Source organism: Prionailurus viverrinus, chromosome B1 (assembly GCF_022837055.1).
Source record: "Prionailurus viverrinus isolate Anna chromosome B1, UM_Priviv_1.0, whole genome shotgun sequence".
In the NCBI taxonomy this organism is placed as follows: Eukaryota; Metazoa; Chordata; class Mammalia; order Carnivora; family Felidae; genus Prionailurus; species Prionailurus viverrinus.
Window position 1 is genome coordinate 15,222,138 of NC_062564.1, and position 24,164 is coordinate 15,246,301.

At 42.0% G+C, this 24,164-nt stretch overlaps 1 protein-coding gene across 1 annotated transcript in view; it reads right to left on the reverse strand.

Annotated features, from left to right (window-relative positions):
- Positions 1 to 24,164, reverse strand: part of ENPP6 (ectonucleotide pyrophosphatase/phosphodiesterase 6) — a 146,506-nt gene that overhangs the window by 116,210 nt on the left and 6,132 nt on the right. Inside the window, exons 2-3 of the mRNA XM_047857336.1 lie at positions 21,797 to 22,145; positions 20,314 to 20,428 (exon numbers count right to left, since the gene is read on the reverse strand). Coding sequence (XP_047713292.1) covers positions 20,314 to 20,338 — 25 coding nt within the window. The 5' untranslated portion in view covers positions 20,339 to 20,428; positions 21,797 to 22,145. The remainder of the gene's footprint in view (positions 1 to 20,313; positions 20,429 to 21,796; positions 22,146 to 24,164) is intronic.

Below are 24,164 nucleotides of genomic sequence, written 5' to 3' on the forward strand. Positions count from 1 at the left end.
TAAGAAAATTGGAAAAATGGTTAGTCACAGCAGTGAGTATGTTTGAGTTTACATTAACCATGTGGAATATGGAGGGACAATACAGTAGCATGTGACTGAAAATGCCTTGACAAAAAGTTGCCACATCTTCTTGGCTGTGGCCAGATGGGAAGAACTGCTTTGAAAAAAGGAATTAGGACCACGGAATTACAAGGCTACAAACTGGAAGGGACTGCAGAAGTAATCCAACTGTAATTTCCTCATTTTGGAGAAGAAAGAGGTGAGTGTCTACTGGGTAATGGGACTTGGCCAACAGGAACGCAAAGCTAAATAAAGGCAGGGTTATCTCCCATATTAATGCTTTTTAGATTTCCACTTTATTTATTCTGTGTCTCCTTCCACTCCACTCCCTTTTATTGTTTATTTGTCTGTCATGTATTTATTACCTGCTTTTACTGGGTCAGGTCCACAATCCCTTATTTAAAACTCTTGGGGCCAGCTATGTTTTGAAATTGTGGTGTTCTTCTGATTTGAAAAGGTAACATGGTGCGTATAGAGTATGTTATATAAACACCTGCAGCGTCTCCGGCATCACTCAATAACCAAGTCTGTTAATATTTCTATAGAAAATGTAGGGGCTCCTGGGTGGCTCAGTCAGTTGCTCGTCCAACTGTTGATTTCGACTCATGTCATGATCTCAGGGTCGTGGGATCAAGCCTCATGTAGGGCTCCTCGCTGAGCGTGGAGCCTGCCTAAGAGTCTCTCTCTCTCTCTCTCTCTCTCTCTCTCTCTCTCTTTCTCTCTCTCTCCCTCTGCCCCTCCTTCTCACTCACGCTCTCTCCCCAGCCAAAAGAAGAAAAAGAGAAAGAAAAATGTATATACATTCATGCGAAGGGGGATAAATAAATAAAAACCATAACTAGCTTCACATTATATTAAGGTGAGTATATTCCACCAAGTTCAGGTAAGATCAGGATTTTCCCTGAGTAAGTTATCAAAATCTTTAAGTTTTCGGAACTTTGTGAACTCCAGAATTATGGATAGGGACATAAACTTGATATTTTGGAGAAAACTCTAAGTGTTATTAGGTAAGGATACATACTCTGCTCTCAGTCTGTGGGGCTTGGCAAGGCCTTGTCAGTGTACAGCATCGTTAGAAATATAGAAAGGACGGGCCAGGCCATCCCTATGTCCTAATAAAATGCTCAATGCCATGAGAAGCTATAGAAGGTAAAAGTGCCTAGAAACAAGCATGAGGGAGGAATGAGTTGCTGATTTGGAAAGCCACAAACATGTATGTGATTGTCAATAAAAATATAATCGCCAACTACCTTTGCTTACCTTTGCTCTGCAGGATATTAGTTTAAATCTCAGCAAAAGACTTTTGTCCTCTCTTGGACAGACCAAGCCCCTTCTAAGAATTCTCTTCTACATAGCCTTGACCAGTCCCTAGCCTCTACTGGAGGGCGGCCTTTATGTCAGCCATTTTTGTGTCAGTTGACTCTGTCCTGTGACCTAACCACAGCTTATTGGTCAAGGGTGGGCCCTTGACTCAATGGCAACTAATCTAACAGCTTGTGTAGGCCTCATAGGATACCATGAACATGGCCATAAGTTTCCTTCCTCTGGAAACTGCCACTTGGATTGGTGTCAGAGACATATGTAAGCTGAAGCCATGAAGAAGAAGAAGAAACCATAAATGAGCAGCGGAATCAAAGTGGTAGAGAGGAGCAAATGAAGAGAGAGAAGCAGAAATAGATGTGGAAGATACTGTATATCCGTAAAAGAGAAACAGGATGTCTCCAGTCCTACTTCTGCCTTGGATCCTTGTCAGCTCCATTTCTAGTCCATGGTCTCCTTCCAACGAACCCCGTTCTCATAAGGGGATCGGAGTGGGACTCTGATCTTTGTACCAACAACCACCACTAAGGCTACTAGCTGCCAAGTCACACAAAGTACCTCTTTCCAGTCCAGGGTCTGACTGGTGGCATCCAGAAAGAAGTTTCCAGTTTCCTTCCTGGAGAAATGTTCTTTCTTATTTAAATTCTAGTTAGTTAACCTACAGCGCAGTATCGGTTTCAGGAGCAGAATTCGGTGATTCATCACTTACATACAACACCCAGTGCTCATCGTAACAAGTGCCCTCCTTAGTATTCATCACTCATTTCGTCCATCCCACACCCACCTCCCTCTATCAACCCTCAGTGTGTTCTCTATCATTAAGAGTCTCCCAGGGTGCGTGGGTGGCTCAGCTAGTTAAGCATCCAACTCTCGATCCCAGCCCAGGTCTTGATCCTCCGGGTCATGAGTTCAAGCCCCTCGTTAGGCTCTGTGCTGGGCATGAAGCCTACTTTAAAATAAATAAATAAATAAAATCATCCCTTACAGCTTGTTTCCCTCTCTCTCTCTTTTTCACTTTCCCATATGCTCATCTGTTTTGTTTCTTAAAGTCCACATATGAGTGAAATCATATGGTATTTGTCTTTCTCTGACTGACTTATTTTGTTTAGCATGATATACTGTAGCTCCATTCACACTGTTGCAAATGGCAAGATTTCATTCTTTTTGACGGTTGAGTAATATTCCATTGGGTATATATACTACTTCTTCTTTATCATTCATCAGTTGATGGGACACTTGGGCTTTTTCTATAGTTTGGTTATTGATAATGCTGCCATAAATATCGGGGTACATATACCTCTTCGAATTTTTGTATTCTTTGGGTAAATACCTAATAGTGCCATTGCTGGATCATAGGGTAGTTCTATTTTTAACTTTTTGAGAAACTCATTGAGAAATTTTAAAGAATGTTAATTAAGTAGCTGCCTGAACCAGCTCAAGTGGCTCAGATCACCTAAGGGTATGCTCTCTAGGCCTATGTTTATCCAGTCAGAAGGTCTTAGGCTTGGTTTGACCGAAGCTCTCCCTTTATTTGAAGGGTCTGACCCAAAATGTCCAGCTTTTGGGAGCCTCTTCTCTGAAGATATACACGGATTGAAGCAATCTGCATCTATGCATTTATTGCAGAGTTCATATTGTTAAAAACAGAGACTATTTTGAACACCAAATGCTATCATTATGCAAAATTTGGACAGCACTTCTTAAATTTTTTTTTTCAACGTTTATTTATTTTTGGGACAGAGAGAGACAGAGCATGAACGGGGGAGGGGCAGACAGAGAGGGAGACACAGAATCGGAAACAGGCTCCAGGCTCTGAGCCATCAGCCCAGAGCCCGACACGGGGCTCGAACTCACGGACCGCGAGATCATGACCTGGCTGAAGTCGGACGCTTAACCGACTGCGCCACCCAGGCGCCCCATCACTTCTTGATGTTACATAAGAGCTAGATCTATATTTCACAGAGAATGGATATTCCAACCCAATGTATGCTGCCTGTGACAGAAGGTGAATTTCAAATTTGGTTACAGAAGTAAGTAGAGGGGCGCCTGAGTGGCTCAGTCGGTTGGGTGGCCAACTTCAGCTCAGGTGGTGATCTCGTGGTTCACGAGTTCCAGCCCTGTGTCGGGCTCTGTGCTGACACCTCAGAGCCTGGAGTCTGCTTCAGAGTCTGTGTTTCCATCTCTCTCTGCCCCTCCCCTGCTCACACTCTGTCTCTCTGTCAAAAATAAATTTTAAAAACATTTTTAAAAGTTAAAAAAAAGTAGAACTTCTATTTATCTTTTTAAATGTTTTTTTATATTTATTTTTGAGAGAGAAAGACAGAGCATGAGCAGGGGAGGGGCAGAGAGAGGGAGACACAGAATCCGAAGCAGAGTCCAGGCTCTGAGCTGTCAGCACAGAGCCCGACAAGGGGCTTGAACTCGTGAACCACGAGATCATGACCTGAGCCGAAGCCAGACGCTCAACTGACTGAGCCACCCAGGTGCCCCTAAATAAGTAAAACTTTTAAAGAACCTGATGGGCTGTCATTTCTAGGAACATGATGGACTATATACCAGGACTGACCTGCTCGATGAAAGCAACTAAAACAAAAACAAAAACAAAGTGATTTCTTTAAAATATTTGCAAAATGCATTAATAATGTCACAAGAAAGAAAAGCTTCACTGGGGCCTAAAACCAAGTAAACACAAGAAGGCAGACTGGTCAGAATGCAAAATTAGCTTTGGACGTCTGCTTTTTAAAGTGCCACTCCCAGCAGGGAACAAGAGACAAATCCTAGGCCAGATAAAGATGAAGCGGAATCGAACAGAATCATAAAGATGGGAGTCTAAGCAACAGATGAAAGACCATCATTAAAAAAAAAAAAAACAAAATAAACCATCACCGCCACTCTGAGAAAACAAGAAAGGAAACTGCCTTTCTCGAAATTCTGGTGGGTGAAAAGTCCATGATAATTCTTAATGACAATCTAGCCCCTACATGAGTTTGCATCCCAATTTACACTATTACAGAGGGAGACACAGAATCCGAAGCAACTGCCAGGCAAAGAATGTGGCTTCAAATTACCCCAAGCTGATAGTGCCCACGGGTACCTGGAATTAGTAAATGCTAATCCTCCCTGAAGAAATTCACCTTGAACTTGAAACCCAAGGAATTCCCACCTATTCCAGGAATAGAACCTAGAGTAAACACACCATACACACACACACACACACACACACACACACACACACCCCTCGAGGAAACCAGGCATTTGGCTGAAAGGCAGCAGAAACAACAAACAGAAGAATCAGATATTGGAATTATCAGCTACACAATACAAAATAAACACATTTGACATGCTTAAGAAATAAAAGGGGATGAAAAATATGAGTAGGGAGTAAGAAAAGATTTATAACAGAAGCAGACATGAAAAAGAACCAAATAGAAATTCCACAACTGAAATATAAAATAAACACAATTCCAAACTTAGAGGAAGTTTTATGAAAGATAACACAAAGCCAAATAATGCACTAATGAGCTGGAAAAGAGAGCTGAAAAAAATATTCAGAACGCAGCACAGAAAGAAGAAAAGAAAGGAAATATGAAAGAATGGTTAGGAGACTTGGAGGAAACCAAACATTTAAGCAGAATTCCTAAGGTCAAGGAGGAAACGGGACAGGGTAGTGTTTGAAGAGATAACTATGGCGACTTTCCCAGAAGTGACAACTGTCAACAGCCTTCTTTTTTTTTTTTATTTTTCTTTTACATTTATTTTTTTTTATTTTTCTTTTACATTTATTTTTTTTTATTTTTTTTAATGTTTATTTATTTTTGAGGGACAGAGAGAGACAGAGTGTGAATGGGGGAGGGGCAGAGAGAGAGGGAGACACAGAATCCAAAGCAGGCTCCGGGCCCTGAGCTGTCAGCACAGAGCCCGACATGGGCTCGAACCCACAAACCATGAGATCATGACCTGAGCTGAAGTTGGACGCTGAACCGACTGAGCCACCCAGGTGCTCCAACATTTATTTACTTTTGAGAGAGAGAGAGAGCAAGCATGAGTGGGGGAGGGGCAGAGAGAGAGGGAGACACAGAATCCAAAGCAGCTCCAGGCTCTGAGCTGTCAGCACAGAGCCCGACACGGGGCTCAAACTCGTGAACCACGAGATCACGACCTGAGTCGAAGTCAGACGCTTAACCGACCAGGCCGACCCGGCCACCCAGGCGCCCCCTGTCAACAGCCTTCTGATTCACGATGTCAAATAAGTTCCAAATAGGTAAATAAAAAGTAATACTTACGGATAAACCCAGAGGGCATTATGCTAAATGAAATAAACCAGACATAGAAGGACAAATACTGCATGCCCTCAGTTACATGTGGAATCTAAAAAAAGTTGAATTCATAAAAGCAAAGAGTAGAACAGGGGTTGGTGGGGACTAAGGGGTGGGGAATATGGGGAGATGTTGGTCAAAGGGAAGAAACTTCCAGTTACACAGGATGAGTAAGTTTTGAAGATCTAATGTACCGCGTGGTGACTGTAGTTACTAGTACTGTATCATATACCTGAAATTTGTTAAGAGAATAGATCTTAAGTGTTTTCACCACACACACACACAAACATGATTATTACGCGATGTGATGGATATGCTAACCAGCTTAATTGTGGTAATCAATTCACAATGTTCACCCATTTCAAAACATCACGTGGTACACTTTAAATGCATACAGTTTTTATTTGTCAATTATACCTCAATAAAGCCAAGGGCAGAAGAAAGTAATAGACATGTAGGCAGATCATAGTGAAGTTACAGAGCATCAAAGACGTGTTAAAAAGCAGACACGGTAAAAAGGAGAGATTACCCAATCAAACAGAAAGGAGAATAACAAAGTACTTCTTGACAGCAACAATAGAAGCCAGAAGACAATGGAGCAATGTCATCAAGGTACCAAATAAAAAATAACGATCAACCTAAAATCAGGGGAAATAACTTTCAATAACGAGAGCTTTTGCTCATAATGAGAGGCTGCTGACGGCTGTCACTTCTGGGAAAGTATTTGCAGGCAAGTAAAGACTGAGAGTTTGCCTCACAGACTCTCATCAAAGGAAACTCTAAAGGATGTGCTTTAGCCATGGGGCAAGTTGCCCAATTAGGTTTAAGATGTGAGAAAGAATGAAAAACAAAGAAATAATGAATATGTGCCTAAATCAAAAGAATTTGGCAGAGAAAACACTATTGATAGCAAGATCTCATGGGGTCAAAATTAGAAATAAATTTAACAATTATGTATCAATTGAAGAGGACCTAAGGTCATGTCTTTGGTTCCCTTTTTAACAAAATATTTTTTTAAGTTTATTTATTCATTTTGAGACAGACAGAGACAGCACAAACAGGGGAGGGGCAGACAGAGAGAGAATCCTAAGCAGGCTCCATGCTGCCAGGACAGATTCTGATACAGGGCTCGAACTCACAAACCATGAGATCGTGATCTGAGCCGAAGCCAAGAGTTGGACACTTAATTGACTGGGCCACCCAGACACCCTTGTTGGTTTTCTTTTCAACTGAGTGTGTCATATTAAATTTTGTAAGTATGGATTTAAAATATAGAAATGTAAGCTAGTAGGAGAGAGGGAAAAGTGAGGGAAAATAACCAATTCAAAACAAGAAAAGGGAAAGAAAACAACAGAAAAATGTTGAACAATAGGAACATCATGGGCAAGAAAACATGGTGACAGAAACAAATCCAGGTGGACTATTACTTACGACCAATGCTAGGACTAAATTCTCCCTTTAAAAGCAAAGATTATCAAATTGGATTTTAAAAATATAACTATATGCCATCTTGATGAGGTCCCAATAGTTCATTTTTGCTTTTGTTTCCCTCGCCTCCAGGGATATGTCTAGCAAGAAGTTGCTTTGGACAAGGTCAAAGAGGTTGCTGCCTGTGTTCTCTTCTAGGATTTTGATGGTTTCCTGTCTTACATTTAGGTTTCTCATCCATCTTGAATTTATTTTTGTGTATGGTGTAAGAAAGTGGGCCAGTTTCATTCTTCCACATGTCATCATCCCAGTTTTCCCAACACCATTTGTTGAAGAAGCTGTCTTTTTTCCATTGGATATTCTTTCCTGCTCTGTCAAAGATTAGTTGGCCGTACATTTATGGGTCCATTTCTGAGTTCTCTATTCTGCTTCATTGATCACTGGGTCTGTTTTTGTGCCAGTACCATACTGTCTTGATGACTACAGCTTTGTAATATAGCTTGAAATCCTTCTGCACAGTGAAGGAAACAATCAACAAAACTAAAAGGCAATCAACGCAATGGGAGAAGATGTATGCGAATGACATACTGGATAAGGGATTAGTATCCAAAATCTATAAAGAACTTATCAAATTCAACACCCAAAAAACAAATAATCCAGTGAAGAAATGGGCAGAAGACATGAATAGACACTTTTTCAAAGAAGACATCCAGGTTGCTAACAGACACATGAAAAAATGCTCAACATCACTCATCATCAGGGAAATACAAATCAAAACCACAGGGAGATACTGCCTCACACCTGTAAGAATGGCTAAAATTAACAACTCAGGAAACAACAGATGTTGGTGAAGATGCGGAGAAAGGGCAATACTTTCGCACTGTTGGTAGGAATGCAAACTGGCACACTCTGGAAAACAGTTTGGAGTTTCCTCCAAAAGTTAAAAATAGAACTACCCTATGACCCAGCCAATGCACTACTAGGTATTTATCCAGAGGATATGAAAATGCTGATTCAAAGGGGCACATGTACCCCAATGTTTATAGCAGCACTATCAACAATAGCCAAATTATCATGGAAAGAACCCAAATGTCCATCGACTGATGAATGGATAAAGAAGATGTGGTATATACACACAATGGAATATTACTTGGTGATCAAAAAGAATGAAATCTTGCCATTTGCAACAACATGGATGGAACTAGAGTGTATTGTGCTAAGTGAAATAAGTTAGAGAAAGACATATATCGTATGATTTCACTCATGTGGAATTTAAGAAACAAAATAGATGAACGTAGAGGAAGGGAAGGACAAGTAAAATAAAAAGAGAGTAAGGCAAATCATAAGAGACTTTTTAAAAAAAAATTTTTAAGTTTATTTATTTTTTTGGACAGAGAGCAAGCAGGGGAGGGGCAGAGAGAGAGGGAGAGAGAGAATCCCGAGCAGGCTCCACACTATCAGCATGGAACCCAATGTGGGGCTCAAACCCATGAACTGTGAGATCACGGCCTAAGCTGAAATCAAGAGTCAGACACTTAACCGACTGAGCCACGCAGGCACCCTGTAAGAGACTCTTAAATACAGAGAACAAATTGAGGGTTGCTGGAGGGGAGGGTGGGTGGGTAGATGAGCTAAATGGGTGACAGGCATCAAGGACAGGACGGTGCTTGTTGGGATGAGCACTGGGTGTTACATGTAAGTGATGAATCAGTGAATTCTCCTCCTGAAACCAATACTACACTACATGTTAACTAACTTGAATTTAAATAAATAAATACATACATAAGTGAATAAATAACTGTATGCCAATTATAAGAATATCAGTTAAAATATAAGGCTATAGTAATGTTGAAGATAAAAAGGTAGCACATAGATTCTAAACAAAAGTCAACAGATGTAGCTATATTAAAACCAGACAAAATAGAGTTTAAGGAAAAATCACTAGAGAAGAGAAGCTGCATAATAAAAAAATTTAGTTTGCCAGGAAAACAGATCAATTCCAAACTTCTAATAACTTATAACATAGTCTGCAAAAATATAAATAACTAACAGAACGATGAGAAATTTAAAAATCTACTCTACAATGGGAGATTCTAAAATACCTCTCCAAATAACTGACGGTTCAAAATCATTAAGGATGGATGTTTGACTAGCATAGTCAACAGGAATCACCTAATGGACACATACTTAACACTGCACCAAACAAGCAGAGAATTCATATTCTTTCCAAGCACACGTGGAACATCTGTGCAAAATGGGCCAAAAAAAACTTACTCAACAAATCTCACAATCTGATACCACACAGCCCATATTATCTGGCCACAACCTAATTACATTTTAAATCAACAGTAAAAAGATAATTTTCTAATTATTTTTCTAATGATAACACTCCGGATTACACATGTCTAGCAACAAAGAAAATGTTGAATAATTCATGAATAAAGAAGAAATCATTATGAGAATTATAAAATGTTCAGCTTGGAATGATAATATTGATACTACATGATAAAACGTGCAGATGCAGCTAAAATAGTAGTTATAGGGAAATTTATAACTTTAAATATTTATATTATAAAATAAGAAGGTTTAAAAATGAATACTCTAAGTACCCAACCTGAGAAATTAGAACTAGAACAGAATAACCCCAGCAAAAGCAAGAACAAAGAAATAAAAAGAGCCAAAATTAAAGAAATAGAAATGAACACAAAACAGAAGATCAACAAAACCAAAAGTTGGCAAGCTCAATAAAAAAGAGAGGGAAAAAGAGCATGTACACAATTAGGCAATAATAGAAATGGAAAGAGAGACAGAAGTACAGATCCTGTAGTGATCAAAACCTAAACAAGATGTCCCGAACAACTTAATGTCAATAAAGTTGAAAACAGAGAAAACTGCCACATTTTTAGAAACTTGTAACCTACCAAAATCGACTCAAGAATATTTGGTTCTTACCGGTGGTGAACAAAGTAAAACACAGTAAAACACAGGAAAAAAAAAAGGCTAAACTAAACTTATAGACTTGTCAGATCACTATGCTAGACCCCTGAAACTAATGTAATATTATGTGCCACCTGAAAAAGGAAAAATTAGGTTATAATAATACCAGAAATTAAATAATAGAGGTCAGATAGAAAATAGACACTATAACAGAAGCAAAGATGCTAAAAATCCATGCTATATAAAATTTGAAAAGGACAATAAAAATCCTTATATATTATCATTTTTTAAACTGATAGTTCTGTTCACCAACAAGGCCTAGAAGCAATGTCATCTTAGTAGCAATGAGTTTGGGGGGTGGAGGCAATTAAGTGGGGGTGTCTCCCCACTCAAGCTCAGTTGTTTGTTTTTTTTTTTTTTTTTGGATGGTCTCAAGGTAAGTGCTACTTGGTAGCAAGAGAAATAAATGAACTGAGCTCTGAGGACAATGATTTAAAGACCAGCATCTGCAGGTAAAATAATTACATGTCAGTCAAGATCCTTGACTGTGGTTACTTGTTCATGACATTGACAGACTAAAATAGATTGACATCTTTTTATATTTTTAAAAGAATTATACTGCCAAAGAAACCACAAACCTAGCAAAAGCCTGTGACAATTCAAACCCATAAATCATTCCACAGGCCCTTGAAAATGTACAGACAAGAACTGGGTGGTGAGCACCATACAGCCTAAAAAAGGGAAGACTTGTCACACCTGCTTCAAATGTGGCCAAAAAGGAAAGTAGACAAGAAGGAACCTTCCAGAGAAAGAACTGGAGCCAGAGAGGATGGTGGCCAAGGGAGTTTCCTCCAGAGGGGAGCTGGAGATGCCAGGTGGGCTGATCACAGGACTCACTGCACATCACGACAGCGAGATTACTCTGTGCAAACCCTCCCTGCAGGACCTGAAGGCCACATACAATGGCTGCTGTGTGTTTCCCTTCTGCCATATCCAATGGGAGTCTGGACTGTGGTGGTCTTGTTCCTACTCCACCACGGGGGAGGTAGGCAGGCAGACAACTTGTCTTTCGGTTGTTGGACCACAAGGAGACCCAGTTGGACCTGTTTAAAGGACTCTCCATCACCCGGAATTCCTGGACCATGAATTGGATGGCACTCTGGTTTGTTTCCCTTTGGGGACAGGTGCATTTCTTCTCCGTGTGAAGAAGGGTGTGCATGAGGAAATTCATAGCTAGAAAGGTTGACTGGAGCTGGAGCTACTCAACTGTCCCCTGGCATCTGGTCTCCTCTTCTTCAAAGTTTTAGCAAGCATAGTGCCTCCCTAGCTAGAGACCCTCTTTCCCAGCCCCCATTGCAGGCAAGAGAGGCCATGTGACTAGATTTGGGATATAAGTAGAAGTTATATCTCCTTGAAGGCAAAACTGTTCACTTTGCACTTCTTCTTTCCACCTTCCCATGGAAGGAGAAAGGAACAGCCACAGTGGATCCAGAGAGAAGAGCTCCATAGCTGAAAAGTCCCACCAGCCTGAATTCCTAAATGATCTTGTGAAGCAAGGCCAGTCGGCCATCCCCAACCCTTTGAAGGTTAATGAGAAAAAGTAGAATTATCTTCTATTTTGTTTAAACCATCCTATTTTGGCATCTCTTTGTTATGACAAAGAGATGGGCCTCACACTTAGATACTGTTTCCATATAGCCAATATTTTAAAATTTTTTTTTTCAACGTTTATTTTTGGGACAGAGAGAGACAGAGCATGAACGGGGGAGGGGCAGAGAGAGAGGGAGACACAGAATCGGAAACTGGGAGACACAGAATCTGGGCCATCAGCCCAGAGCCTGACGCGGGGCTCAAACTCACGGACCGCGAGATGGTGACCTGGCTGAAGTCGGATGCTTAACCGACTGCACCACCCAGGCACCCCATATAGCCAATATTTTAAAAGAATATACATTTTGTTTGCAGTGCCTTTGATCCTCATGTATTTTTACATTTATCTACCCTGTTTTCTATTTCTACGGCATGGCTAAAAGTAACAGGACTGGCTTCTCAAAGATTTGTTATAAATTTACAATCACAATTGAGGCCCTTCTACCTCCTCAAACACATTAGCAACATGGCACATCCCTATCACTAAGAGTGGTCTTGCAACAATGCTTCCAGGAATGAATCAAAAATCTCTGTGTATACGTGTGAGAGAGAGGGGAGGAAAGCATGTATTATTATCTAATAAACCCTCAAGTGTCTGAAATCCATCACAGAGAGCTTTGGGCTAAAGTCATTCTGTTTCATTCCTACCGGGTCCTATCTGCAGTCACTATATTTCTGACATGACTCTCTGATCTCTGTGCCTGATATTTCTCCATAGTGCCTCAATGGGCTCATGTGATGACCATAGTAGCCATTTAACCCACAGAAAGCAACCTCCTTATTACAGAAGTTGCATTTCTTAAACTATGAGATGTCAGGAGCAAATCTCGAGTAAGGGAACTCAGAACTCTCTAACAGGGAAAATGTACTTGGTTCCCATTTCAGAACAACATTGTCAGATGACGCAATGTTGCCACAGGGCTTGTCTGGGTGAGCAGTGGCCACTATTTTAGACCCTACATGACAGCACTTGTAGACTTGAAATCTTTGGGATTCGATGCCTTTACATAGTGTAAGTTCTTTAAAAAACAAACAAACAAACAAACAAACAAACAAAAAAACTTATTTTGAGAGACAGAGAGAGAGCTCATAAGCACAAGTTGGGAAGGGGAGGAGAGAGAGGAGAGAGAGAATCCCAAGCACTGTCAGGGAAGAGCCTGATGTGAGGCTTGATCCCATGACCCTGGGAACATGATCTGAGCTGAAACCAAGAGTCTGATGCTTAACCGAATGAGCCACCCAGGCGCCCCTATAAGTGTAAGTTCTGACAATTTATTGGACATTCTGTCCACAAAGTTTCCCTTCAGGGAGAAGAGACAGAAATTTTTTTTAAATTTTAAGCTGCCAGTGCGTAAGTAAAAAGGACCCTTGCCTTAGGAGAGTATGGGTGACTATGGAAGAGGGAGCCAAGGGGATGATGGCAAATGCTGATCACTGAGGCTTGTACTAGGGATGACTGTGGGAATTTCCCCTTCATTGTCCACCTGGTAGGTCAGCCCTGGATACTGTTTTTAAATATAAACAGTGTTTTCATCCATCTACACTCACAGACATGAGAAATGGCTTCAGTTCTTCAAAGAGTTGTCTCCCTCTAGTGGCCAAAGATTTTTCTTAAAAAAGACTCGGACCGTAACGCAGCCTGGGTCCACTAAGAACACAACGCCTTTACATTCTTGTGGAGAATGTGTAAATAATCCTTGAATTTGGAAATATCGTTATCGCATTTAATTTTATAAGCATATTCACCATAAATCCCGGAATGATAATATCAATTTTCAAAGGGTTATTAGGGGAACTAACCTGAGCTCATTAAATAAAATCAACAGGGGAATGTTGTGATGTTGCAGCTGGGAGGCAGGTTAGGCTCACTTGCTGGTGAGACAGTGGCTTTGGCACAGTAGCATAGAAGTAAAATGGCAAATGATTATATGTCACAGACTCTCACTATCATTCACAAATAGTTGAAACCAAGAACCTTCAAATCTTCAGAGGTCAAGACTATGGCTGTAGGGACTGCTCCTGACAAAGTGGGGTTGCACTGGGGTAGACAGAATAATGGCTCCCCCAAAGATGTCCTTGTTCTAATTCCTGGAACCTATATGTAAGGTAGGTTCCGGGGTCAAGTGGAATTAATGTAGTGGATGCAATTAAAGTTGCTAGGGAGGGGCATCTGGGTGGCTCAGTCGGTAAAGCATCCGACTCTTGATTTCAGCTCAGGTCATGATCTCAGGATTCGTGAGATCGAGCACCGTGCAGGGCTCTGCACTGACAGCAAGAAACCTGCTTAAGATTCTCTCTCTCTCTCTCTCTCTCTCTCTCTCTCTCTCTCTCTCTCTAAGCCTCCCCTGCTCACACACATTCTCTTTCTCTCAAAATAAATAAATAAACATCTTTAAAAAGCTGCTAGGGAGAATTTCCTGGACAATGAAATTATAAGGGTCCTTGAATGTGAGAGAGGGAATAGAAAAGAGGTTAGAGTGATGTGTTGTGAGAACTAGAAGAACCTGAACCAATGTCTCTGGCTTTGAAGAGGGCACAGGAGGGTCAAGGAACCAGAAGCTGGAAAGATCAAGGAAATGGATTCGCCCCGAGAGTCTCCAGAAATGAACACAGCCTTGCCAACACCTTGATTTCAGCCCTGTGGGATTTTAGATTTCTGACATCTAAAACTGTAAGATAATAAATGTGTATAAGTTTTAAACCCCTAAATTGGTAGTAACTTGTTACAGCAGCAAAGGGAAACTGATACATGCCCTAACTTCTTTCGTGGAGGAAACGCGAAATACCGTCAGACCTTGAATTTATCTATTCAGAAATGACCTGCTGCTAAGCCTTGTACCATGGGCTCCAAAGACTCAAATCTGACTGAGATTCAGGTATGAGAACATGGACCCCCCCAAAGAGGACACTTATTCAGCGCTCCTTCCCACACTGAGATGGGACGGTCCTGACATTCTCCCTAAGGCTGGCCAGGAGGTGAGCACATTGGCAAGCTCCATAGGTGTCTTCTCTCACAGAATGAGAGGGTTGGACTAAAAAACCTCGTTGGTCCCGTTCAGCTCTACAAATTCTATGGAACTAGAGTTCTCAGCTTTTCAAGCGGTTGATAAAGTAACACTGATACTTTTGTTTCTGCAATTCCGTCTGTTCCATGCGGACTTGCATCAGAGCAAGAGCTGGGGCTTCTGGTAGAAGTCTTTTCTAGCCATTTAGCTGGATGGGCACCCCTGCTCCCTGCTGTGAGGAGGAAAAAGGGAGAAAACAGTGGATGTTCTTCCACACTATCCCTAGTCACACCCCCCACAAAGGGCTTTCCTTCAGCTTCTCCTGAGCCCGCAGGAAGGTAGCCACCACAGGCTCACAAGTTCACACAAGCTGCCTGAGGGAAAGTGTGAGCACAAGTGCCCTGCATCCAGACAGGCTGCTGGGGACCGAAGGCTCTGAAGTAGGGGACGAAGTCTGTGGCCACTGCGCATGGCAGCCTTCCGGCTGAACCTTCCCCCTGGAACAGCATTACGCCTTGGGCTTCCTTAACTAAGTCCCCAATAAGTTGGAGGCTTTGGGCCTGCGAAGTGTGGTACTGTATTTCACTAAACTCCAAGATGCCAAATCACCACCGTTGTGCTGATTAAGGATTTCTTAAGGGTGGGAGGTTCCCAGAATGAGTTACAGAAACTTTTATTTCCCAAGCTGGCCTATGCACCACGACAGCCACACATGAGGCGGGGGCTGGGGCTCCAGCGTGGTTTTTGTGAGGAGCCTCTGCCATTTGCTTTTAGCCGTCTTTTTGGAGGGCTTTGCGGTTGAGATCTCACTCTGCCTGCACGGTCGGTAAATATCCTTTGCCGGCTTCATTCCAGGCTTAAAATCAGTGGGGAAACGTTTACTCCTGGGCTTGAGGCGACTGCATCTTGTTTCTATGGAAACCCAGGCTGCTCCATAAGCCCAGTTGTACATTCCTACTGCCCAGCCCCTTTCACGGGCAACTTTCAAGTAGACCGTCCCCTTCCCTGGGTAAGAACTTTTGACTTTCAGAAGCCGAAGTGGCTTCGTGGGTGCACCCAAGCCTGACCGTAGAGTGCTATGATTGACTGGCAATGCCTACCCCAGACGTGGGCCACATGTTCCCCCTAAATTAAACACTGTATGTCCACTCCAGAGCAAAGCAGTGCAATCAGTCTGTCGTTCACATGGGCTTCTGGGAGCTCACATCCAGGGATCAAGCAAGAACGTCACAGGAGTTGATTCTGATCCACCCAGGGCACAGCAGCCCTCTAGAGCCAGGTTCCCCTGGGGCATGGGACTAGTGTCCCATTCCTTCTGTCTGGGGTAAGCGCTGGGCTTATCTTGAGCACTTGATATAAAACATTCAGAGGTGGCCCCAACCTTAAATGGGGACCCATTCTGCAGAGAGCAGGGGCAGAGAGTATCTGATTTCCCCTCCTTGGAGCTTGGGACTCCAGAAATAGTAATTACAAGTTTTGTTGTTGTGAGGCAGCTGGGTGACTCAGTCGGTTAAGTGCCTGACTCTTGATTCCAGCTCAGGTCACGATCTCACAGTTCATTAGTTTGAGCTCCACATCAGTCTCTGCTCTGACAGCAAGGAGCCTGCTTGGGATTCTCTCCCCCTCCCTCCCTCTCTTTCTCTCTCTAAAAATAAATAAATAAACTTTAAAAAAAAAAAAGGGAAGTTTTATTGCTGCTGCAAGCAAAGGAAAGCTGGCTTGAATGAGCTCAGGTGAAGTGGAGACCACCCTCGAGAGGCGTGGAGATAGCCGTCTCCCTCCAGAGGGGAACAGGAAGCAGCTAGGCCTCAGAGACAACTGTCCCAGCAGGACCCTCCCACCATCTCTCAAGTCTACTTCACTCTGACATTGGCTTTAGACTCTCCCACTGGCTCTTCTAGGTAAGTAACCTGTCTTGGTCAGCTCCCGGGCCTCCTGTTCCCAATCAGTGCTGCGATCCTCCCTTCATTCCAATTCACAAAGTCCAGGGAGGCATTCTTATTGGCCGGGCTTGCACAGGTAGGCCCTCAGGACCAACCACTTGGGCCAGGGCTAAGATAGTCTGACTGGCTGAGCTTGGGTACACCTGGATCACTTAGCTCAGGGAAGGCACAGGTTGGGGACCCACAGCTGTCTCCTGAGGCCCAGCACTAAGTATCAGGGTTCCTCACAGACAATGAGGAGAGTGACCACAGGTTACCCCTCCATGCAACCACCACCCCACGAGTCAGGGCTGGGCACGGGAAAGGGGGACGCAGCCCTCAGCTTATAGGGTGGGTTAGAGGGGTCAGAATCACCAAATCCCACAGGCTTTAGGGAAAGGAAGTATTTCCAAAACATGGAGTCTGAGGCAGGAACATCAAACAAGAGTAGTAATAATCATAATAGAAGAAGTAGGAGTGATAAGAAAAATAATACCATTCATCGAGCATCTATTTTGTGCCAAACATATAAAAGCACTTGACATGTACTATTTATACCTTTATAATCCTGTGAGGTGGTGCCATTAGGCCTATTTTGCAGTAAGAAAATTAAGGTTCACCAGAGAGTAAGATACTCTCCTATAGCTTTTCTATAAGCACCAGAAGTGGTTTGAGAAAAAGCCTTTTTGGAGGGATCATGCAGAGCCTCTGGATGGGGAGGTTTGTTAAAAAAATAAGCCAGCCTGGAGAAAGTCAGTGTAAAACCTAGGAAATTTTTGTTGGCGGTGGGGGGAGGGGGGGGAGACAGTCCTGATTCACCTGTTGTTCCAACATCTGTATTACTAGCACTTCCTTTCATTCTCAAAAGCAGTGATGTGCTGATCAATGTTTAAAAGCAGATCTCAATATAGATACATGTGTGGATATGTATAGATAATATGCGTATGTCTGATATATGTATATCTGATATAACACAACATATGTACATCTGATACAAAGGATGTGTAATATGCAATCTACAAATAGTAAAATATACACTACACTTTGTTGAAAATTCCATCTGTCCAATTAATTCTCAAAGAATGCTTTTGTTGGTTTTTGCCAAAATCTTATATTCTTAGCCAACCTACAGGTTCGACCACGATTTGATCAATGGAGTTGCACTGTTTTCCCGCTCAATTGCTAACAGAAAACTGCTCATTCTCTTCCCTATAAATTTATTGTAATTAAATCTAATAGGTGACCCACCATTGAACTATTTCTCTTTCTTGTACATATTACACTCAGAAATTCTAAACAGAAACTTCTCTCAGCTTCAGTGCTATGATTGCAATAGTGCCAGCCATATTCATATAGTTACAGGGATGACAACATTGTCCAAATCTGCATTATTTAATAGCAGCTGTATCTGACACCTGGCTCCAGAAACTACAGAAACGTTAAGCAGCAGACTCATTGCTTGCTGCCAGTACAAGCCAGCCTAGGCGTGCCACTGAGACAGTGCCCAATTCCAGCAAGGTATCACAGCCCTGCCCTACCTTTAGGAGAGTATTTCCAACCGTCCCTCCATAGCTGCAATGCTGGTGACTGTCACATTATGATATTAGGGACCAGCCAGGCAGGGGGAGAAAGGAAAGGTCCACGGGAGAGGCTCTGCCTCCCAATCCATGACCTGGGATCTGGGTTATGTGGACCCTGCAACTTTTAAACTGTTCCTCACTGATGAACAGATGTGGGGGGGGGGGGTGCTCAAGGACAACTTAGGAGACGCTGCCCCTGTGAGCTAAGTGAACTCTTGTAATTTTCTGGGTGTGCCATTTCTCGACTTTTTACAACCAGGGAGTAAATGTTCTGACAACTTCCCTGTGCCTGGGAACAATCTGACTCTGTACTTACAAAACCAACTTTATTTCACATTTCTAGAGGCTTTGTAGTACAGGAAAAAGTGACTCCCAACTTGGACACTTAGGTAAGTAAGGTCTTCAATCTCTCTCAATACCACTTCTTTAGCTAGAAATAGCAACAGCACTAATACTTAATGCACAATCTTGTGCTTTAATTAATTTGAGATGCTTTAATGACTTAATTAATTGAGAATTAAATGAGATAACATACATGAGGGAATCCTTGGAAACTACAAACGTAAGACACTATCGCTGTTATGCTGTTTAAATGTTACTAACATTTAAAAGTAGTGGCATCAGTAACTACAGCCGACAGAGCTGCAGTTATAGATCACACAGGAACATGGGAGAAGCAAGAACTGGGTCTTTGTTATGTTTTGAAATTTCCTGTTCATGATTAGGACAGAGCAGAGATATGAATATTTCGGGAGGTTCAAAATTTAAAAAAAAAATCCCCACTATTCTAGACTAAAAGCTTAATGTTCTCCAAGTTAGTTTTTCCAATTATTTGAGGTTTTTTTTTCTTAATGTTTTTATTTATTTTTGAGACAGAGGCAGAGCATGAGCGGGGGAGGGGCAGAGAGAGAGGGAGACACAGAATCCGAAGCAGGCTCCAGGCTCTGAGCTGTCAGCACAGAGCCCGACGCGGGGCTCGAACTCATAGACCGTGAGATCATGACCTGAGCTGAAGCCGGACGCTTAGCCGACTGAGCCACCCAGGCGCCCCAATTTGAGATTTTTTTTAACGTTTATTATTTATTTTTGAGAGAGAGACAGAGCATGAGCGGGGGAGGGGCATAGGGAGAGGGAGACCCAGAATCCAAAGCAGGCTCCAGGCTCTGAGCCATCAGCACAGAGCCCGACGCGGGGCTCGAACCCACCAACCGTGAGATCGTGAGCTGACCCAGAGTCAGACGCTTAACCGACTAAGCCACCCAGGCACCCCTATTTTAGAATTATTCTAAACAAATGAATAATGTTCCATATATAATACTCCCATAGCATTACCCATCTTTACATTCCCAGTTCTCAGTTCAACAATTTTTCTATGGAGCCCGTCCTCCAGGTCAGACACTGTACTACATTTGGAGGATTCCTGTCCTTGAAAAGTTCCTACTAAGTCTTTCTAAACACTAAGAATATGTAGGTTTTTATGTGAACCACGACTCACTCCCATCATGTGATGTCTGAGTGCTCAGGTGTAAGGACCTCGTCACGCCAGCCCTCAACCGAGAGGAAACGCTCCGTCAACAAGGAGACGCTGGGGATACAAGAGAAGGACACAGTCTTCGCTGAACGGAGCCTCCGTGTGCCCGAGCCTGCACCCTCAGACGTGGAACAATGGGAGAGGCTAGCTTCTGAGAATGCCCCAGAAAACAGGGCGGCCAGCAAGGCGTTCCATGAAGCAGAAGACTGCATTCGCTAAGTGTGGAGGGTTGTGGGCTTGCTCGCTCGTGCCTTTATTCTCAGTCCAAAACTGAATGCTGTCGGTCTTTGCTTTAGCTGAGGCTAGTAATGCAAAACATCAAACCAGTAATTTGCTTTAACTGTGTCACGTTAATGGACTGTAAACTGACAAAAGGACTCCTTAACATTCAACAGCTTCTAGCTCAATTTGAAACAAATAAAAAAACATTTAAATGTAAATCTAGTAGGTTTATAATTATTGTCTAAATAAATAGACTTATCCCCTAATGAACAGGCTACATAGCACATGTATTTCTAATCCTCAATCAATCACTACCAAAATAAAGGTCACTTGGTCACTTACTTTGGAGAAGACTTTTTTTAAGCATTGTGTCATAATCACTGACGGGAGGGAAATTGAGCCATATGCTTCTTCAGCCTGGGGAACGTTCATAATCTTTGGCCCAGTAATCTTCTCTCTAGGAATCCAATTTAAGGAAGAAATTAGATATATGGAAAAGATTTACATACAATATGTTCACATGAGTGCTATCATAATAAAAACATTGGTTATAAAATTATATTTTGTCAACAGAATTGAATATTGAGAAACCATTAAACAGCATGTTTTCAAAATGTTTTAGGAATATCTAATGTTTACAAAAATAAATAGGGTGTAAAACTTTATAATGAATAAAATGTCATATACAAGATACATACTATATTTATTATGTATTTAATAATACATATATAGGCACACACCTATCACATAGAAAAAAATTGGAAAGAAAATACACTAAAAATACTAATGGTAGTTTTCTCGAGGTGGTGGGATTATGAGTGACTTTTATTTTTTAACACTGCTTTTCTGTTTGTTCAGGTTTCCCTAATAAGCCCGAAGATCAGCCGAGAATAAAGAATATGCTGGCCAGGTTGACACATAGTTACTATGACAATTATACATACAACTGTAAAATAATAAACTGACATCATTTTTAATATCTTAACATAAATATCTAGTGGCAAAAAAAAAAAAAAGGCCACGATGAAAAATTTGCGTAGTAAAGAAAAGTAAAATGATAGGGGACAGAATCATCCAGAATTCCACCCGTCAGAGGGAAATGTGATCAATATCCCGTGACTGACTGAGTGGGTGGGTGGCTTTGCGCTATGCCGTGGAGTCCTACATTGGCCATGGCTGTCACCCTGGAGAGTAGGGACTGACTGGGTCCTCCCCTCCTGGTGGGGGACTGAAACAGAACCCCCTTCCCCACTTGAATCAATCCTTGTGCATTTGAGACTTTCATGTAATGCTCCACTTGAAGAAAGGCTCCATGGAAAAACAAGTACTAAAAGAACTGGAGGCCTCACTATTCAACCTCCTCCCTAAAGCTAAACCCTAGGTTGTTTCTAGTTTTTCTCTAACATAATGGCAGATTGAGGATAATGATCATTTTCTAAAGCTCTTGATGTGCGCAAACCACACAGACAAAGGTCAACCAGTTTATACTCCCATCAGTTTGGTCATCTTACAGTACCCTTACCTACACCAAGCAAAAAAATTTTTTAATTTGTTAATTTGATATATATATATATATTTTTTTTAAGGTTTATTCATTTTTCAGAGACAGAGAGAGCATGAGCCTGAAAGGGGCAGAGAGGGAGACATAGAATCCGAAACAGGCTCCAGGCTCCGAGCTGTCAGCACAGAGCCCAATGCGGGGCTCGAACTCACCGACTGTGAGATCATGACCTGAGCTAAAGTCAGATGCTCAACCGACTGAGCCACCCAGGCGCCCCCTTGTTAATTTGATACATTTAAACTACAGTCTCTCATTTGTTCTTACCCATCTTAAAAACCGTTTCATCTTCTTTGACTACCTCTTCCAAGAACGCTTCCATCAGCAGAATCCCTCTGAGGAGGATGTGGACACCCCTGACTGAAGTGCCTGGAGCTGTCCACGCAGCTTGTGCTTGGATCTTCTTCTTCCTAGGCCCCAGGTCAGCCACACGACTCTACTTCAGAAAGGGCCAAACTTGTGGAGGAAGTTTCCCTCTGAGAAATGCCAGGTGCCAGATCTAACATCCCCCTTCCTTCTGAAACACTCTCCAGGACCACAGAATCTTGGAAGTGGATGATGCCCCGAAGAGTAGTCTTCCTTCGGCCTCTGGTTACAGAGATAAAGGCTCCGAGCCCTGTAGTGGGAAACAAGTGTACCAGTGAATGATAGAACCAGGACCAAGACCTGGGTGTCCTGGGGGTCTTAGCCCAGGGTTCTTCCCACCGCCAGCCTCCAGCTGCCTCTGTAACCATCAAACAGCAGCCAAAGTGAACCCTGCTCCTTCATCCTATCTGATCACTTTCTAGGAAGGGTGTGTCATCATCATCCAGCTGGAAGAATAAATCACAAGGGATCCTGATCCAGGGGGTGAATAGAAGCTGAAATCTACCTCAAGCAGAGGGACAGAAATTCAAAGCAGAAAGAAGACAAATTGGTAGATGTTCCCCTGAAACTGGCAAGTTCCTACAACTCAACTTTAAAGTCAGCCTACGAATGACCACTAGGCGGAGCTCTATTTTCAAAATAAAGTCTTAATCTTTGAGCTATGAACTGGCTTTCAGCTCAAATGGTTGAAAGTATCAGCTTAGTGCAAGGATTTGCTCACCAAATCCACTGGTTCCCGTCCAGATTTTATGCCAATCTAAAGTCTACAGTCTGTAGTGCCCCCATGAGCTAAACCTTTTGGTCCCTCGATTACTGTCTTAAAAGTAAATACAATGGATGGGTGTGTGTGTGTGTGTGTGTGTGTGTGTGTGTGTGTGTGTGTGTGTAAAATAAACCTGAACAGAGAAGTTGCAAAACATGTATTTACCTCGGCAACAGAAAATTTTAAATATATATTTAAAATGTATTCTAACATATGAAATACATATTTTGTATTATATAAATACAATGTAAAATATACTTAATATATATTTATGTGTAATTATATTCAGATATATTTAAATGTATTTTAATATACAAAATATACGTTTACTGCATTCTATATAATTGCATATGTTATATATTTAAAATTCTTTCTGCTGTTGAGTGATAAATACCTACTTTGTAACCCCAATTATACATAAGATATCTATATATTTATATGTATTGTGCTAAATATATTTTATATAATAAAATATTTTAAAATACATATTTAAAATTTTCTCTGTTGCTGAGTGCTAGATACATACTTTGTAATTTCTCTGGCTGTTTTCCCTGTAATAATCACCAAAAACCCTGAACACACAGAAAAGCCTTTTTATTGACCCATTCAAGGTATTTAATTCTATGTTTCCCTAGTGCGTATCTGTTCACATAGAGTTGAAAATAGAAAAGAAAGGGAGGGGGCGCCTGGGTGGCGCAGTCGGTTAAGCGTCCGACTTCAGCCAGGTCACGATCTCACAGTCCGGGAGTTCGAGCCCCACGTCAGGCTCTGGGCTGATGGCTCAGAGCCTGGAGCCTGCTTCAGATTCTGTGTCTCCCTCTCTCTCTGCCCCTCCCCTGTTCATGCTCTGTCTCTCTCTGTCCCAAAAAAATAAATAAACGTTGAAAAAAAAAAAGAAAAGAAAGGGAGGGATTAAATTTAAAGAGAAATAGGCATTGGCTGCTGTTCCTTGCTGAATTAGGGCAGAAAGCAAAAACAAAAAACAAGAGTCTATTGTACCTACAAGGAAGAAAGGCTTTAAATAGTCCCAACCAAATATGAAAATATAACAATCTTCTTGTAATTGCCTTTAGTGCTAGTTTTAACATACAGATTGAGGGGTGAAAAAAGCATATATTTAGTACTCCTTCCTTATTTATGCTGCTTTGAGGAAAATCATCTCAGCGTGAAACACAAGAAAATAATAAATTGGGAGGTTTTCATGAGATCTGATCAGCAGCCCTAAAATGCAACTTTTCTCAGCCTCCCAGGAGAAAACAAAAAGCAAAAACACACACCCTCACCAAAACCAGGCTTGACAGACAACCTCATGGAAGATTCAGGCAGACTCCATTAGCTACACGGCAGAGGGAGCTGGGCGGGGAAAACACCTACTGACATGCTCCTTGTCAAGGCACACTTATCCAGGGTTTCACTTCTGGAGACTGAGACCACTGAAAAAGGTCAGAAGCCGTTCCCATACGTCCCCGCAAGACTGCGGATCCGAACTCTGAAACAACCAGAGAG